Raw genomic sequence first — 18938 nt, forward strand, 5'->3', positions numbered from 1 at the left:
TGCTAAGAGGCTCAGATGTCCTGATTCCATAAATGCTTTATGAAAATGCAGTGGCAAATGTACATTGCAGATAACTTCACAGTCAGTGGCTGGCAAAGTGTTTGAAAACAACTGTTGAGTTTCTTGAGATCCATCCCTAAGATCATACTTTCCCCCTTTCCAGACCAAACCAGGAGCCATCTGATAAGCCTTTACAGACTCTGTAGTCCTTCTGGGGAACATGCAAGTAGTTCTGTCCCTTTGTGTTGGCTGTATCATGTCCTGGTTTTAGTCCCTAATGATATTCCACTCATGTAATCCTGAGTAGACTTTGCGATATTCCTTCCTGTTTCCATAACTGTGGTTCTTGTAGAATACAAAGGAGGCACATTCCACTGGCTGAATGGGAGATTTGAAGTACACGTAACCCAGCATCCAGCACTGTTTTGTGATCGTCTGCACATTTTAAGGGCACTCATCCCACTAGAATACTGGGCACTTACCTGAGACCAAAGGCTGAATGGTCTGCGCCATCTACTCCAGCAGTGGCTGATCCCTCCGCACACAGAGACGGGAGCAGCCTCACATTCAGAAGTCCTGGTCCTCAAACACCCTGATACCTTTTGGAGGGACAACAGAGCAGGGCATGAGCAATTCAGGAAGTTCCTCAATGTGCTGGCAATAACTTCCTTTTCCAAGTGACAGAGGAACCAGCGAGGAGGAGCTGATGAAGAATGTGAAGCTCAAGGGTAGCTTGGCTACAGTGACCATGAAATAGTGGAGTTAAAGATCCTTAGGGCGGCGAGGAGGGTGCACAGCAAGCTTTCTATCTTTTCACCAAGCTTTATGGGACTAAACAGACTTACAGAAGTCTCTTGACTCAGGGTGCAATTCTAGCTTGTATAACTCACATGATCTGTCCATTCTGCTTTTCTCATTCCCCTCTTCATCGCCTTCATGCCTGCTTCTTGGACATACAAGGCTCTGGAGACTGGGGGTTTCTTCCCTTTTTCTGTGGTAGCAAACCTCCTATTTTCTGATTCTTCTGTCATCTTCCTACATGCAGGGCTGCAGGGGGGGAAATGCTCAAGGTCTATTGCAATTTATTCAGTGTTAATGGGAAAAATATTTGTGAATCATTTGTCTGGGTTCAGAAAATTACTTGTATATCACTTGCAGTTTCTTGTTGATATGATGTGTGTATAACATTTAGGTATTTTTAGACAGTTACAGACTTCAGGAGAGCAGACTTTGGCCTCTTCAGGGATCTGCTTGCCAGAGTATCAGGGGATAAAGCCCTGGACAGGAGAGGGGCCCAAGAAAGCGGGTTAATATTTAAGGATCGCCTCCTCCAAGCTCAGGAGTGATGCATCCCAACAAAGAGAAAGTCAAGAAAAAATGCCAAGAGGCCTTCATGGGTGAACAAGGGGCTCTTCCACCAGATCAAACACAAAAGGGAATCCTACAGGAGGTGGGAGCAAGCACAGGTAGCCTGGGAGGAATATGAGGAAATTGTCCGAGCAGCCAGGGATCAGGTTAGGAAATCTAAAGCTCAGATAGAATTAAATCTGGCCATCAGTGTCAAGGGCAACAAAAAAACCTGTAGATATGTTGGGTATAAAAGGAAGGCTATGGAAAATTTGGGTCTTCTCCAGAAGGTAATAAGAGACTTGGTTGTCCAGGATATGGAGAAGGCTGAGGTACTCAACAACATTTTTGCCACAGCCTTCACCAGCAAGTTCTCTAGCCACACTGCACAAGTCGCAGAAGGCAAAGGCAGGGACTAGGAGAATGAAGAACTGCCCACTGTAGGAGAAGATCAGGTGCAAGACCATTTAAGGAACATGAAGGTGTGAAAGTCCATGGGAACTGATGACATGCATCCACCCTGAGATTTCTTATAGTCTTAATGTCTACCCTGCACCAAATTCAGTGTTGATATTTTAAATTACAATGAATACTTCAGACTGGATGGTCTTTTCTAGGATTATTTCTAATTTTCATGCTTTTTATTGTGTGCAGACATTAGGCAAACAAATTCTCTCCACTTTCCCATAAATTCTAACATGGCAAGTAATTGAGTCTAAACAGTCAAAAAATGAAGGCACTAAATGAATTTACACACTTAATACACTTTACAGTTGTTGAAGAGTTGACTTTCTCAACTGTTTTCTTGGACAGAAGGAATTTCAGCTCACATATTTCTTCATTCATTTGTTAGGTAAATATTGAATGAAGGCTCAGGTAATACTTGTATTACAGCCTATAAACTATATATTCATAATGCAATTTTCAAGTATAATTGTCTTTCAAACAGACAAAATACTAACCCAATTATGATAGCATAACATTTTAGTATGACAAAGAATCTTAAGAGACATGACTTATTTCAACTAGATATAATGATAAATAATATAGATTGCACTCATTAGAAATCCATTTGAAACAAAAGTTCTAAATAAACTTGTTTCTCTGTAACTTGTTTCTCATTATCTATTTTCCATCTTTCTACACTACATTGCATTACATTACAGTATTTTTACCTACCTTAGTCGTGGGAAAATTGTAAAATGTTCCTGTATCGTATGGTCTCCCAGTTGTTTTGAACTGATCTAAGACACTGCTCTGCTAAAAGGGTTGTCATGCTACTTTCTTGTACTCTTGCTATTGTTCATGAAGATGCTAATACAAGAAGAGAGAGGAAACATGGAAATGTGCATTCTGCACATGGGAAAGCATTCCCTTTGAGGCAGCAAAGAGGAATTACATCTGCTTAAACAGTGTTGAACAGCATCCTTAGGCTCTGTCTCTGCTCTGTACGGCATGTGCAGTGCTGGACATTAAAATTCATACAGTCAAAATATTCTTAGTCTAGGCAAAGACACAACTCTCCAAAAGTACCCTCTGGAGAAACGTTAAGTGGGATATCCTATTGTTCATAACAGATGAGTCTGAACTATGGTATAGTTATACTGCCACCTCCACCATATGGTATAGTTATAAGTGGGTCAACAGATATGTTTCTTCCCTCCAGTCCCTCTTGGTTGTTTCAGCTCTTTAAGCAACTACATCAACCCAGAAAGAAATTAGTGTAAAAGAAAGTGTGCACCACCATCACAGTGCAAAGAGGAGAGGTGCTTTTGTTAACAACCTGATAAAGACTAGGAGACATTGTAGCTAAATCAACAAAGAAATAACGGCTAAAACCTCTCTGTATGTATTGAACTTTACTTGAATATTAGTAGCATAAGCTAGATCTTTGGGTGCAGATTCATTATTAAGACAAGTGCTTGAAATACGTGTTTGGGTTTTTTTCATGCTTTTTCACTTAGGCCATAAGTTCATAGTACTGACATCATAATGTAAGAAATAAATTCAGTGCATATATTTAAAGAAATCTTTTGTATACATGAATGCATGGCAACCCTGCATAGAGAACAGCTGAATGGACAATTCGGGTAGCTAGATGAGGCTTGCTTTGTGTGGGTACAATTCTGTTCCTGAAAATGCAAACAATAATTTACTCCTACATCACCTTGGAGGGATAGCTGAAGCTTGTGTTGGGTACCTTTTAAGAACTGAAGCCATGTGGCAAGAAGTTGCATTTTCAGATAAAACCAGTGTTATCTGGGTTTTAGTCTTCCAATAAACTGACCACATAGCTAGCTGCCACCTACCCTTTTCATGCCTTTTTCTATCAGTTCTTATTGGCAGACGCTTTCTCTTTTTTCCAGCTGGGCTGTTGCATCGGATAGGTTCACTCACCAAACTTTTAACTGAGGCAGAGTTTGGAGTAGTACTTAATCTATCCGTGATAGCAGGATGCATTAAGTCAGAATGTGTAGTAAGCAAGGAGGGAGTGGAAAAGCATTTGGGCTCAGTACTTAAGTATGGCAACATCCAAGATTCATTTTTGACGCAGCTTTTTCTTTGCCAAACATTTCACAGCTTGTTTTCTTTTAATTTGAATGCTTCATGTTGAAAAATTGAGAACATAAAGAAAGCAAAAAGGTTTCATGATTGCACTTTTATAAATACAGATCTTTGTATTTTAGTTCCAAATAGCCTGTAATTTCAAAAATCCATTATACTAAAACTTTCTTAATTCTCAGCTGAAATGAAAAGCTTATAGGGCAGAGGTTAAATAAACGATTTTGTTTATCTCATGACTGATATATTTTAGTTGGTTTGACTCTTTAGAGGGGAAGAGAAAAAAAAACCCTCAGATATTTGCATGGCTTTACTGAAAGTAAATTAGCAACAAGACCAAAAAAGTCCTGCTAGTCCACATTAGTACTCCCAGATCAGTTACTCAACTTTCCCTCTGTAGTTGGGAGAAAGTACTTTTCTAACTTAAAAAAATATGACTGAAAGACTACACAAGTTTTTCTAGCCTATCCCCTTGTTTTAAGGCAGTTAGAATTTTACATCTTTCCTGAAAAATATTTGTCAAATCTTCTTAAAGCTTCCTGTCATGGAGACTGACAACCTCCCCCATCCTTAATTAACCTCAAAGACAGAAAGTTTCCAAGTTTTTGGCTGATTTTTTTTTACTGCGATTCAAGCCCATTACTTCTTATCCTGTTCACCATACACAAGCTGCTCCATGCTTCTTGGTGATAGCCTTGTAAAACTGTTATGATGTCTGTTCTCAGTTTTCTGTAATGTAGCCTCATCAATTCCAGGTCTCTCAGTCTTCCTTCATAGGTCACATTCTCTAGATCTGTGATTCCTTTTCTTCCTCAGGGCTATTTCAGACAGTTCATTTCTTTCTTTGAAATCTGATGCCCCAAAATAGATGTGGTATTGCAGCTAGAGCTTTGCCACTGCCAAGCAGGGTTGAAGGATTACTTCCTGCACTTTGCAGGCTGCTCTCCCATACGTGTCACAGAATGGTGATTTTTTTTTTTTGCAGTAGCACAACTGCGACTCTTGCTAGGCTTGTGATCTGCTCTGTCTCTCCAACTGTCGTATAGTGTTCCCCATCCTGAACAGCTGATTATTTTTGCCCGAGTATACTCCCTTCTGCTTTTCTGTACAGCATTTCAAACCTATTTTCTAAGCAATGCTCCGATTTTTGAAAATTATTTTAAGTTCTAGCAATGTCTTCCTGTTGCACATTTGCAGACGTAGTTAATGTGATTTCTGTGCTATTGTCTGAGTTGTTAATGAAAAGATTGCATTTCGTAATGGATCTTCAGTTAGCAGGTCTTCTCAGTTGTTCAAAGAGTCATTAATGATGACTCTCAGGTTATGGTCATTCAAACAATTTTTACTCACTTTATAGTACTTTTATCTAAATCTGATTTCTGAAATTTGCTAATGAAATTGTTATGTGAAATGGTGTCAAACATCATACAGAAATCAAAATATTTGAGAACTAGTTGTTTTTTTGCTGTCGTGAATCCTTTTACCTTCCTTACAAGCAAAGTAGACTGACGTGTGATTTGTTCTTGATAAATTCATGTTGACTGTTACTCATGTGCTTATCTTTCTGTGTTTTTAAATTCTTTATTTGTTCCATTTTTTTCAGTGCATGGCATTACAGCTGACTGCTCTATAATAAAAGACATACATCTGCTAGTCGTCTAACCTGTCATCTTTGAGAACTCAGTGACAATGAGTAGTAGTTCTGAAGTCACTTCATTCCCTTCTTGGCTGTTCTAGGATGAAGTTTATAATACATACCTGATTTGAAAACTTATAATTTGTGGAAAAATTCTCTAGTTTGTTTCCCTGTTTTAAACTGAAATTTTATTTCTTTGCAGCTGGATTAGCCACACACTCTCAGATCACTCTCCTTATAGAGGCATGCAAAAATATATTAAACACTTCAGCTTTCCTTGTCTTTTGTCATGGAAGCATAGAATTACAGAATCTTTTAAGTTGGAGAAGAATTTTAAAATCATTGAATCCAACCATAAACCTAATACTGCCAAGTCTACCACTAAACCATGTCCCTAAGTGCCACATCTACACATCTGTCAGTACTGCTACTTTTCTGTTAAGTTATGGAGCAGCCATTCTGCAAATTCCCAGTACTGAAGAAGTACATCAGGCTCTCTCTTTCCAGCAGCTTCCATCACCAGTAGCATTACAAATCTACATCCCTCTTCTCTGACAGGTTCCTTAAGTGTCCAGCTCAACTCTTTTGTTTAGCAACCAGGACTGTGGACAGTGGATTGTGACCTTTAAAAACTGGAAAATGTTGTGCTCCGACTGCCCTGTAGAGAATGTGCTTTGTGAAGATCAGTTATGGTCATAGCTCTAGCTACCTTCTGCAGTGCACTGGCCGCTAAGGGCTGAAAAGGGAAGGAGTATTTGGCTTAGCTGAGTTCCTGACGTGCCTTTGTATCCAATGCAGCCACAAATCACAGCATTTACAGTGACAATGTCAGTGCTTGCAATGTTGCATGATTAGGAAAAGAAGAGAGGAACATGTAGTAATTCAAAGTAAATAAAGTTTTATTTTACAGTTGGGTTACTTGAGGCACAGAGAAACTCAGTATTATTTCCAGAATCTGATAGTAGGTTTTGTAATGTGAAATACCATCCAGAAATCCTGACTGAAGCATGTTACTCTCACACCAGAATCCACTCCTCAGCTATTTAAATAAAACTCTTGGGGACAGGGGTGAGGATAAGATATATGGGAAAGGAAATTAGAATGATATCTCCCCTGGACTGTGTGATGCTCATTTAAGAATGGCTAGAGCTTTCTGAATAATGAATGTATCTTGGTATTTCATGTCAGTGCAAAATGCTGTCTGAAGGAGCTATTGTAAATGAGAACTGTGAAACTGCTATTGGAAAATTATTGTAAACCTTAGGAAAGTGCTGATTTCAAAAGCAAAACACGGATTTCATTTTGTAGTGTGACTTTCAATTAGGAAAAATATTTCATTCTAAAGATCTCTTGAAAAAGTAACTATAATAACTCTAATGTCTTTTTTTTTTTAATCCCTTGCAGCTCCCAGACAGCTGTATAATGGATTACTATGAAAAATACAAGCACAGAATGAATGAGCTTGAAGCATTTAATATGGTAAAAGTTATAGGATTAATACTGTTACCTTGTATACATGTGCTAGTCTAGAACAAAGCCCCCTGAAGTTTTATGTGGAGGTGGACTGTCTTGTGCTGTGGTATGCAATCTCAAAAACAAAGCAGCTCCCCTTTTCAAAGTTTGGAGCATATCCTATTCCAAACTATATTAGGTGTTAGTAAAATAATAAAGTGAACACATGGAAGATTCTTTTTCAAGAGGGACTATTACCCTGGAAAATGAAATGTCAGTCTCCTTTTAAACCTAGACTGGTCTCCATGCAGCTATTTCATAAAAATTCTTTTTATTAAAATTCATTATTTCCCTCACTAAAAATGTTCTGCTTCATATAATATCATTTTCTTGTTGGACAGTGTCTCAAAACCAACTACGTAACATATTTTTCCATGCATTCCATGTATTTTTGATCTTTATTGTAATCTCTTTTGAAGATGTCCATCCCACAGGGAAAACTGACAGGGTGACATTTGTACAACAGAATCACTAGATAATGACTGACCTTCCTGGAATTGTTCTGTGCAAATATAGCCATCCAGAAGCATACTGGCTCTTCTTTCCCAAAATCATTATACTATCTAACCTTTCTTTCAGTTGAAGGTTGTTCTGGCTCCCTGCATAGAAGTTTTGATACTTCTGGATCGTCTTTGTTACCTCAAGGAGCAGGTATTTTTGCATTCTATTTTATGATACCTAAAGGCTACATCAGTGAAACAAGACTATTTCAACCAATTTCTTACTGTGTAGACCAAATGTCTTTGTTGCAGAATTATTGTTCTCATCATATTTGCAGAAGTATGAGCATTTATTCCATTTAACATAAAAACATGCCCAGCAGATGTTTTTATTTTCAGCAAAGCAGCAACAGTAAAGTTTATGTTCTTTTAATTGTATGGTAATTGCTAGTTAATTGACATTAAAAAATAAATAAATGAAATAAGCATCAAATCTCATTCTATACAACATACTGAGATGTTTAATAATTAAAAACAATATTGAAAATGCTAAACAAATATTGTGTTGTACATGCTAAAGCTCCCAATGAACATGTTTTAGAAGATATAATTTAAGACATTTTGAATTAGTTTCAAAACGTTTATGATTTTCTTTTATTGTTTCTTAATGAAGATCAATTATGAGGGAGCAGGGACTTTTTCCAACCATACGGGTCAAATGAGGTACATTTGACTATCATACAGTCTGGATGTATTTTACAAATATAGAGCAAGGTAATAATGAGCAAATGCCACTACAATTACTCTGTAATGATTTATATTTCAGTGTTTCTTCTAACACTAATTTTGAGCTTGGCCTGATTAATTCAGAAGCAGCAGTTGGACTTTCTATGCACCAGTAACGTTTTCTTGATGAATGATAATTTGCTAGGAGGAAATGGTAGCGTCTTTAGGCTTCTGCTCTGGGCCATGGTCAAAATAAAATTTAAAAATAAAGTTTAAACCCATTCATGTGAATAGCTCTGTTTTTCCACCATAAACCTTTCATTTTAACAGCTCCATTTCATCATAAGTAAAAATTCACTTTATTCTCTGCCACAGTGCACTTGGAACAACTGAGTTGTAGTAAATGTATGTTTTTATTCTAACTGGTATTTTTACAGAGAGGCAATTTGAAATATTAAAATAGTGATACATTTTCCCAAATGCGAGCCAGTTATAATCACATAGCTATCTACATGATTTCCAAGACAGGAGATCAGACTTGCTGCATTTAGCACTAATTTACCTCTTCTAAATTTAATATATGCATTGATTTAGTCTTGTTCTTGTTGACTCACAAAATGTATTTAGGAAGAAAAAATACAAATTATAAAAGCCATATGCAACATGAAGACCAGATACAGCTGGCTTTATTCATTTGAAAAGTCAGTTAATTACATTCAGTAGTAGCGTGTACTGCATAAAGTGAGTCAGACTTGATCCTTAATTTCTGTGCTGTAGTTCAACCAAAAAAAAAAAAGCTTTATTAATGAAGGGGTTGTAAGCTCTCAGCTGATAGTGCCAGAAATAATTTAATGTTTTTATATTACGTCCTCATTTGGGTATCCTTTTTTCTCAACAAACCTTCCATGATTTTCTTGTTAAGTAAGTGTTTCTCTGCTTTGCGTTAAGAACAATTTTTTTAATATTTTTTTTGCAATTTTGTATTTCAAAATGTAGACCGATTACCATGTTTTAGCTTTTAAGTCAAACACATTTTTATGTACTTCAGTCATATATCATTTTACAGGACAACATCGCCTGGTCTGGACTTGTGAAGTTATTTGATCCCGTGAAATCCCCCAGATGCTATGCAGTTATTGCTCTGAAGAAACAGTCATGATTTTAAGTGGAAGCAAATTGCAGATAGGTTGAAAGCTCTGAACTGATACTGCTGTTCCCTTACTTTTATTCTGTGATTTGAATTGGTTCCTCAAGTGTCCTGACTGTTTGCATTTCAGCTGCAAAAGGAGTGCAATGTCTCTTTGAATCACAAGAAATAAATATCTCCTTTGTAAATACCATTGCTTCTGTATGTCAGTTATTAAACAATGTTCAACATCTGTCATTATTATAAAAGTTAGGACCCATATTATGTGATTATTATTTTACAATAGCTTTGGTTTCTTCTTTTTGAGGCATTACACTCTGTATCAGTACCTCTTCTTTTCATATTTCTAATCACAAGATCATACCTTCTCAATTTTTACCAGTGACTGGCATCAGTCATCTCAAACTAGCCCTGCCTTTTTCTTTTCTGGATTCCAATGGTGCATAGTACAAACAGAAAAATAACCTGCACTGTAAACAAAAGGTTCATAGACTAAATAGAATCTTTGTATATCCCTTTTCTGCAGGTCATTGGGAGCAGCTTATTTATGGAGGAACCTAGAAGAGCCTAGATAGTAACTACCTGAAGCAAGACTTTTTTATTAACCCCTTCTTCCTTCAGGCATGTCCCTGGCATGCACTTATTTGCCTGTCACTCTGAAAGGAAAAAATGTGTGTGCTCTAATCCAGTGGGAGATTTCCCAGTGCTTAAGAATCAACTGCCCTGCTGGAGTTCACTCTGTAATCCTTGGGTTTTACCAGAAAGCTATTATCTAGCCCAAACTTGTTGGATATAAATACTTAGGTACTCAAGTGAATTAAACTTGCTAGGCAGTTTCCCATTGGCTGTCCTGCATTCATGAGTGGGAAATTTATTTGTTGATGCTTTTATCTCAATGGGTTGCCTAATTAAACTTGCAGATTTTCCATCAACTGAAAAGAGACAAGTTTCTATTCTAAGTCCTTGTGCTTTTATTAGAATTTTCTAGCATATATAAAACACAATTAACTACCAGTGTACAGAAAAAAGGACAACAAATGAATAATAAAATACAATACTAAAAAAAGGAAAAGGGAGAATGCAACCTTGGTGGGCAGAGGATGATAATAACAGAAAATATTTTTCTATTAATTGTATAATGACAGTAATAGTCATGGGAATCAGACCAAGAATCCAATGTGAGTAGGAACAAATCTTATTCTGCAAAATATAATGACAGCTTGTGAACATGGCCATGTTTACAAAGAGAAGTAAGGTATTTTTCTAACAAGTCACATCTTTCTTGGTGTGTTCAGTTGCAAGAAATACTTTTTTTTCGGTGGTGTAAGTTCACTGCTGTCTCTTTTAGGAGTCCCAGCTCTTATTAGCTTCATGGATCCCGTATGAGCTTCTCACATTCTTTTTGGTCCCAGAACATTCAGTCCTTAGGGCTGCCAAACACCTGCAATATCCAAGGAAAATAATAGAAGTCACAGGTGTTCACAGCATCTTTGGAGTCGAGCTAAGAAAAGAAAATGAGGCCTTCCATTTATGCCACTTTTTGTTATATAGGGAGCACTGAGGAAACTAACAAGCTGGTAGATTATTTTCCTAGGGAGGAATCAAAAGGAATAAAAATCCTTTCCTAACCTCTAAGCATCTGGAAGGAAAAAAAAACTCAATAATACCTGATATAAAAAGGGAATCTGAAGTACATGGTGTTAAAAAGAAGGAAAAAAAAGATTAAAAAATGTTAGAAAAATAGGGTTTATTATATCATGTTCTGCTAAGACATGATGATTAATTACTAGTGAAGTGTTAGAATGCTGTCATCGCAATCCTACATGTTGGAAAACTATTTGGGGATGAAATTGCCTTTTTTATGTTAGTAATTGATTCTTCTGCTTTTTTGGATCAAATACTAAAAACTGGGATATATGATGTCCAAAAGAAGAAAGAACAGCTTCTCACTGCAATCAAGTGTCTTAAAGCACTTTTAATTACCCTGTTGTGGCCCAAAACCCACCTGTTTCAGTAAGCCCCACCTGGTTTAATTTGAACATAGTTGAAATACTAATTTAATGTGATATTTGAATGTGTGTAACACTACCTAAATACAAAGTTACATTCTTACTACTATCTTAAGAGGACATTTGCAGTGGTTTAGAATAACAAGCACATCTCTAGGATTAACTCAAGTACTTTTTCACTGATTCAAAAAGGACTGAATAAATTTGTGCCCCCTTCCAGCAACTTTTCAGGCTCTTTAAGTACTTTTCATGCACTTTGTAGTCTATGCAGGCAGAGGCGGTTTGCTTCTTAGAATGATGACTAACGAGGTTTATATGACGAGTTTGCACTCAGCAGAGTCAGTTGCTGTCTGCTCTCAAAACTGTTTCAAAGCTTTGGATGCCTTAATACCTATGAGCTATTGTTTACATAATGGAAAAATCCCTGACAGTAATCAAGATGAATAAAATTATTTTTCTTTACCGTTATTGCCAAAAGTTCTTCCATAATGTAAACCGTATCCTAAATATGATGAAGTCTTTTGATAGAAAAGATTTTCCATTTTCCTTCTGTGTGACAGAGAGCTGTCTATCTGATGTGCTTCCTTCCTAAGGTATAGTGGATACACCTGCTTTCCCTCAGCTGTTTGCCTGATTCTGTTTGTGGCACACTTGTGCATTCTGTGGCAGGTTTTCAGTGTTTTGTTTTATTTTCATTAGGGCTGAAACCTGTTCTTGGATGGAGAAACAAGAGTACATACAGAGCATGCATGCGACCTTAATATCCAAGAGAATGTTGTAGCTCTAAGATCTCCCAGCCTGCTTTTGCAACAGTAACCTTAAATTCTGCAGTTCTTATTCATACCTTAGAACATCATACTTCAAAAAAAATTTGTACTCTTTTAGTTTCTGAGATTTTAGTTTCAAAGTATTTTTTACTACGAATTATCTTTTTCATTGACATTCATTAATTTACTGTTAAAACAACTAATTGCTCAGAGTTAAAATGCTTTTTGCTATGTCAATGGAGTTAAAATCTTGAAACTCAAAATCCATATGGCCTATGATAGCTTAAAATCTGCACAAGGGAAGTATTCTAAGTGTGTTTAGCTTGCTGACAGGTTTTTTGATGATTAAAGTATTCTTTTGTATTGGTACTTATTGGTTCAGATTTACTTTTTTCCTAAAAACCATCCTAAGTGTCATTATATTGCAAGAACATATATGAATGCTAAGTAGCAAAATAGGCCAAGCACCAAGAAAGTCTTCCCTGCTTACACGTGAAAATAGCCAACTTAGTATTGTGCTTCAGACTTTCTTTTCTCCAGGAAGTAGGTGAATACCTGGTCTTTGTTACTGTCTTTACATCTCTTTATCATAGAATCATTTGGTTAGAAAAGACCTTCAAGATCATCAGGTCCAACTATATCTGTCTACTACTAAACCATGTCCCTAAGAACCACATCTACCCAGCTTTTAGATACCTTCAAGGATAGTGACTCGGCCACCTCCCTGCGCAGCCTGTTCCGGTGCCTGATAACCCTTTGGTGAAGAAATTTTTCCCAATGTCTTTTCTGAACCTCCCCTGGTGCAACCTGAGACCACATCCTCTCATCCTAGCACAGGTTACTTGGGACAAGAGACCAATACGCACGTCGCTACAGCATTCTTTCTGGTAGTAGTAGACAGTGGTAAGGTCTCCCCTCAACCTCTTCTTCTCCAGGCTAAACAACCCCAGTTCTCTCAGCCACTCCTCATAAGACTTGTTCTTCAGCCCCTTCACCAGCTTCGTTGCCCTTCTCTGAACACCCTCCAGAGCCTCAACGTTCTTGTAGTGAGGGACTCAAAGCTGAACACAGTGTTCGAGGTGCAGACTCACCAATGCTGAGTACAGTGGCCCAATCATTTCTCTGGTCCTGCTGGTCACACTGTTTCTGATAGAAGCCAGGATGCCATTGGCCTTCTTGACCACTTGGGCACACTGCTGACTCATCACGTCTTATCATTCTTACTGGTATATGTCCTCCTTCTTGCTGATATATATATCCTAGTGCTCCGAAAAGAAAGGAATCCATGCTATTCTATGAGCCATGAAGAATTTTTGGTGTCAATTATCACATTGGAACTGAAGTATAGTTTGTTGCCCAGGCCTCTAAATTGGCCACCTAACACCTGGAACTGTGACTTCAGGTTCCTTAGCTTCTGAGATCCATTGAGATTTTAATTTCCAAGGTTACTATATTTTCTGCCTGGTAGGAGCATGGCCTAATTCTCTGGGATCCAGCTGCAGTTCCCTTACTATCTTAATCTGAAATAACCAACTCAGTTCACTGACTCTATATAATTTATCTCCAAGTAACTGCTGAATAAGTTGGTTTCTTTGAATTTGCTTATCCCCGATTGTTATCTTTGTCAATGTTGTATTTTAGAGAACTCTAAGAAAAGAAGTAAAATCCTTCTGAGATTTAGGAAGCCTCAGTGAAGCTGCACTGCAGTAAGGCTTCTTGTTGCTTTCTCCCTTAAAGCTTTGAAATTAATTCCTGATCAGACAGATTAATAAGCATCAGACAGCTTGAGAGGCATAGGTTATTAAAAACTTCAGGAGTCTTTTTCAATTCAAGAGCTCTGAGGCATTTTCTTCACAGAAATTCTAGTGCGCTTTATCATTAAACTCAAACGTCCAAGGAAACCCACAAACATAATGAAGATTTACCTCAAACTGTTCGAACATACTGATGTACACTGGTCTTCCTACAACAGACCTGCATCCTCCTCAAGGCAATCTGCAATGTCTGTGTCAAACTGGAGAGGAATAGACACTTGTCTCAGCATCCCAGTGACGTCGTTTGTAAAATCTGCAAGAGGATTACTCCCTGCTGTCTACTTTATGTTAAAAGGTAACAAGATTCTTAGAGTGAGTCCAAAGATTTCTCCAGCTATCATTATTGAAATTCATGTAACAAACTGCTTCAGTCAGTTCAGTCTGTTAATTACTTCAGTCAATAGTGACTATATTTATACAGGTATACAAAATTTTCACCTGTGGCTTATGTTCCATAGGCAAACCTTTCTCATACTACAGTTCTGTTACTCATCAAACCACTAGATTCCTTTAACCAATTGCTGTGAGTGTGAGATACTTCTAGGTTTATCTGGGTTGGGGTTTTTTATTATTTTATTATTATTTTAAGTTGTTTTATCCAAGTGGAATCCTATTATATACCATCATTTCCTCAGAACTGGGATTTGAAGGGAATCAGAAAATGGTTTCTAGATTAACAATGAAATTTAGAAAAAAATTGTAACTGTACTACATAAGTGTCTTCTGGGGTAAGAAAGCACAGTATATGTGAGTATATGTGAGGCATGCTGCTGGCCAGAATTTGTCAAACTCACAAATACAGAACACATAGGCGAGTTTCATAGGCATGGAGAAAATATCTCAAAGATTTGCAGTTACCCTAAAGTATATTGCTGTTCTTTATAAATTCTAGGAACAATGCAATTATCTTATTCAATGGAAATGCAGGAAAGCATGAACTTTCAGCAAGTAAGCATGAGGTTTAGATTTTAAACTTAGCTAACAATATAGGAACTAGCTGCCAAAGTGAAGATTTCCTGTAGGGTAGCAATCTGATTGACCCCAGGAAATAAAACTATTTTCTACACAACATTTATTTTGTACTTGTTGCATAATCCATAGTTTTGGTCTATGCTTGCTTTTCTGGTTTTTATAGTTTATCATCAAATTATCTCTTTTCTGTCCTTTGCAATTACAGTCACTGTGGCTATGTACAGTAAGAAAGGACTTTCAGTTTCCTTTCATATGTAACACATGCTAACAAGATATAACTATTTAATAACTTTGTTTAAAATTAACAGACTGTCCAAAAGCAAATACGGCTTCTAACTTTAATTTATCTGTGGATTAAGAAATGTGAAAACTGTAAACTTTCAACTTTTCATTACAAAATTCTCAGTTTTATGTAGGTATCTAGACCAATATGAACTTATTCACATAGAAAAAGATGTTGTCAGGGCAGCTGGTATTTGGTTTCACATGGAACTTATCAAGAAAATCAAGATGCAGTGGATCTACTGAGCCAACAAATCAGACTGTTAGACTGAACCTCAGATTGCTTTAACACACAAACTGTCAGCTCTTTCATGAATCACTGATGAAAAAAGCAAAGCTGTCTGCTTACTAAATAACTCAGCAGTCGAGAAAATTCCAAATAAGAAGGAACACTGATCACCTCTCCTGATTACGTAAATCTTCAGAAACAATAATTAAAATGTACAGTTGTAAATCAATGTTGTTTATTACACCTCCTATTATTACAGTAATGAATAAAGACTGACAGCAGAAGCAGCCATGCTGTTTCTCAACTATAAATCCTAAATTCACTTGTTAGTCTTAGAAAGGCTGAAGTCATCAAGAGGACAAACAGATGTTAAAAAGTGTAGAATGAACTGTACTTTACGTGTCTAAATGTGCCATTTGCTGATCTTTTTATATGCTAAGGCATGAGTATCAACTCAAAGAACATAACTAACTAAATACCGAATGGACAGCATAAAAACCAAGTTTTATCAATTTTAAGCTCTTCAATGTTTATTTATTGGCAGATTGTTATTAGCTAGAAAGGGTTATAAAGGTGATTTCAGCAAAAATGTTGCTATTCTGATTATGGTTTTTTTTTTAAAAAAAGAATATTAAAAAATGTAAACCCTTACTTTCCCCTCAACTTTAGGTTTCATTTGAGAACATGAATAGTAGTACAGAGTCATGTAGTGAAAATGCATATCAGTAAGATTATCCCTAGGCATACTTTTAATTTAAGTAAAAAAATGTCTGGCCAACAAGAGCTTTAGCAAATTGCTCTTTTGCCTATTAAAAAAAAAAGTCATATTTCTTATTATAGACATGTTTCTGTAGTGATGTTGAACTCTGTATTTTAGTAAATAGAATTTGATTGAGTTTATTTAGAAAAAGAAGGTATTCAAAGAATAGACTTTGAGGAATGCCACTTTGTTCCTGCACTTATCCTTAAAACAGTATTGCAGAAGTAAGAGAAAATGTAACAAGAGTAGAGGTGATTTTTTTTTTTGATAACCATTCCATTTGCTCTAGTTAATCACATGAATCAAGTTTTCTGTCATCTGCCTAAATACCAGTTATTGAAATCATGAGTTATGGAGAAAAGGTAATTTCCTAAATCAGACATTTAAATAACATTGAAATTGCAATCATAAGTTTTCAGAAGACATCCGGCCCTTTGAGGAATTTTAATTTGTCTGTATAGAAAAGAAGGACAATTCCAAGCATTCAGCATTATTTTAAAAGTCCATATATAAAACATTAACAGATATTAATACCAAACAAACTGTTAGATGCACTTACATTGTGAAGACCTGGGTTGTCTTCATTTGAGCCACTGGTAAATTTCTGTTGATTTCCATGAGGGCTGGCTTGAGTACAAAACAATCTGCTGAAGACAAACAGTGCAGATGATCAAATATCTTTTGTACAAAGATAGATCCAAATTTACTTTTATGAAGGCAAAGAGATCATATTCACTTCCTTTATCCATAAATACTGAACATACAGAAACTACTGTGAACACTAGTTCATCATTGAAATGTTTCTGACGTATAGTAAGAGAAGGTCCAAATGGCTTTTTGTTTACTTTTTTATTTCAAATAATATATTTTTAGTGAATTAAAACTCTCAGGATCTTCTTTTCTGCATACACTGGTCCTTTAATAACAAGAGCAGTGATTACAGTAATATGTAGTTAAATGGCACTTATTGTTCCTAAGAATAACTCAAGTACCACAGCCTGTACTTTCACTGAAGACGCAGGTAAAATTCCCACAAACTCTATTATAACTGTTTTTATTAATAAGTAAGATTTAGCCTTAATTCTTCAAAAAGCAACATTTGTTACAGTACTTTAATGGAATACCTTCATAGCAAGATTTTACTGTAAACCTGTATTTCCCTATATTTCCCTTCCTTCCCTTCCTCTTTGCAGAAAATTTAGAGTGTTGTAAAATAAAGAAATTAATTTACATGAACGATAGGTTCCCCCAGTTAGCCACCTCTACCAGTGCTTTGCGGGCAGTAGATAAAGAAATTAATGCTAATTAATTATTCTCTGCACAACCCACAAATTCAATACAGAACCGTTTCTACAGAAATGTGGACTGTGAGACATAAATTTTGATTCATTTTTACAATTCCTTTTAAGGTGCATTTTCAGAATGGATTTCTATACAAAACATTTTTTAAATGTGATTTTTATTGAACAACTTTTCCAGAAGGACGTGAAAATTATGTAACTGGACATAGGATCTCAATAATTAATGAAAATAATATTTTAGGCTGTCAGTGGGAATAACTTTTAAATTTTCCTCCTTGTTATGATTTAGCATTAGCTTTAAGGCAACATAGATTAAGTAAGTCTAAAATATATCACAAGTATTCATTCACTTCTCATGTATTATTGAAATATTGCAGTTTCATATGTTGCTAATTTATTTTTCCTTGGCAAACTGTACCTAAATTTCTGGAAAAGCAAATCTAGGAACATTTATGTTTTAACACATTAATGTTTTACAATTTTATTGAATGAAATAGGAGTGTTGTGGTATGGTAAATAATGTAGTAGTTCTCCATTAAAACAGCCGCCAAAACAAATCTGAATACATGCAAGAGATTATGGTTCACAGTAAGCACTTAGTTTCCTTACCAATTTGTCATCAGATGTTAATGTCAAATTAATTCATTGCTTTTCAGTCAGTTATGGTTTGAGACCAGTTTTAAACCCTGATTCTCCAGCTCGTGAGAGGAAAGATAGATCTGCTTTACACCTTGTAAAACTGTAATATTATTACCTTGGGTCCCAGAGGCCACGTAAGACTGTTAGTATGGTATTACCCAAAATTAATTCTATGCTTTGTAGCATTGCTAGTTGACTCTGGTGAAGTGCTGCCCTGATACAGCTGTACTCCTGCACCGTCCAGGGGAGGAGCAGGTGTATCCTCTGAGCATAAGGGCTGAGTTTTTCAGACAGGAGCATGATCTACAAATCTTTCTACAAATATATAAATAATAAAAGGCGGACTAGGGAGACCATACAGTCCCTATTGGACACAGAAGGGACAACAGTAACAGGGGATGAGGAAAAGGCTGAGGTACTTAATGCCTTCTTTGCCTCAGTCTTTAGTCGTAAGGAGGGTCGTTCCGTCTGTGTACAAACCCAGGAGCTAAAGGAGCATAATGAGGCTCCCGTGATCCAAGAGGAGGTGGTCAGAGCCTTGCTAGCCCGACTGGACAGTCACAAGTCTATGGGGCCGGACGGGATTCACCCTAGGGTACTGAAGGAGCTGGCGGATGTGCTGGCCAAACCCCTTTCCATCATCTTCCAACAGTCCTGGAAGACTGGGGAAGTCCCACTGGACTGGAGGCTGGCTGATGTTGTGCCCATCTACAAAAAGGGCCGCAGGGAGGACCCAGGAAACTACAGGCCTGTCAGTCTGACCTCAGTGCCAGGGAAAGTCATGGAACAGGTGAT

General features: G+C 36.8%; 1 protein-coding gene across 2 annotated transcripts in view; it reads left to right on the forward strand.

Moving 5' to 3' along the window:
* The window catches only part of METTL25 (methyltransferase like 25), a 57833-nt gene extending 48270 nt beyond the window's left edge, over positions 1-9563 (forward strand). For both annotated transcript variants that reach the window (XM_069858362.1, XM_069858373.1), the window contains exons 10-12: positions 6950-7024; positions 7637-7708; positions 9290-9563. In XM_069858362.1, the coding sequence (XP_069714463.1) occupies positions 6950-7024; positions 7637-7708; positions 9290-9382 (240 nt within the window). In that variant the 3' untranslated portion in view covers positions 9383-9563. The remainder of the gene's footprint in view (positions 1-6949; positions 7025-7636; positions 7709-9289) is intronic.
* Positions 9564-18938: the final 9375 nt, after the last annotated feature.

This window comes from Phaenicophaeus curvirostris, chromosome 1 (genome assembly GCF_032191515.1).
Source record: "Phaenicophaeus curvirostris isolate KB17595 chromosome 1, BPBGC_Pcur_1.0, whole genome shotgun sequence".
Lineage (NCBI taxonomy): Eukaryota > Metazoa > Chordata > Aves > Cuculiformes > Cuculidae > Phaenicophaeus > Phaenicophaeus curvirostris.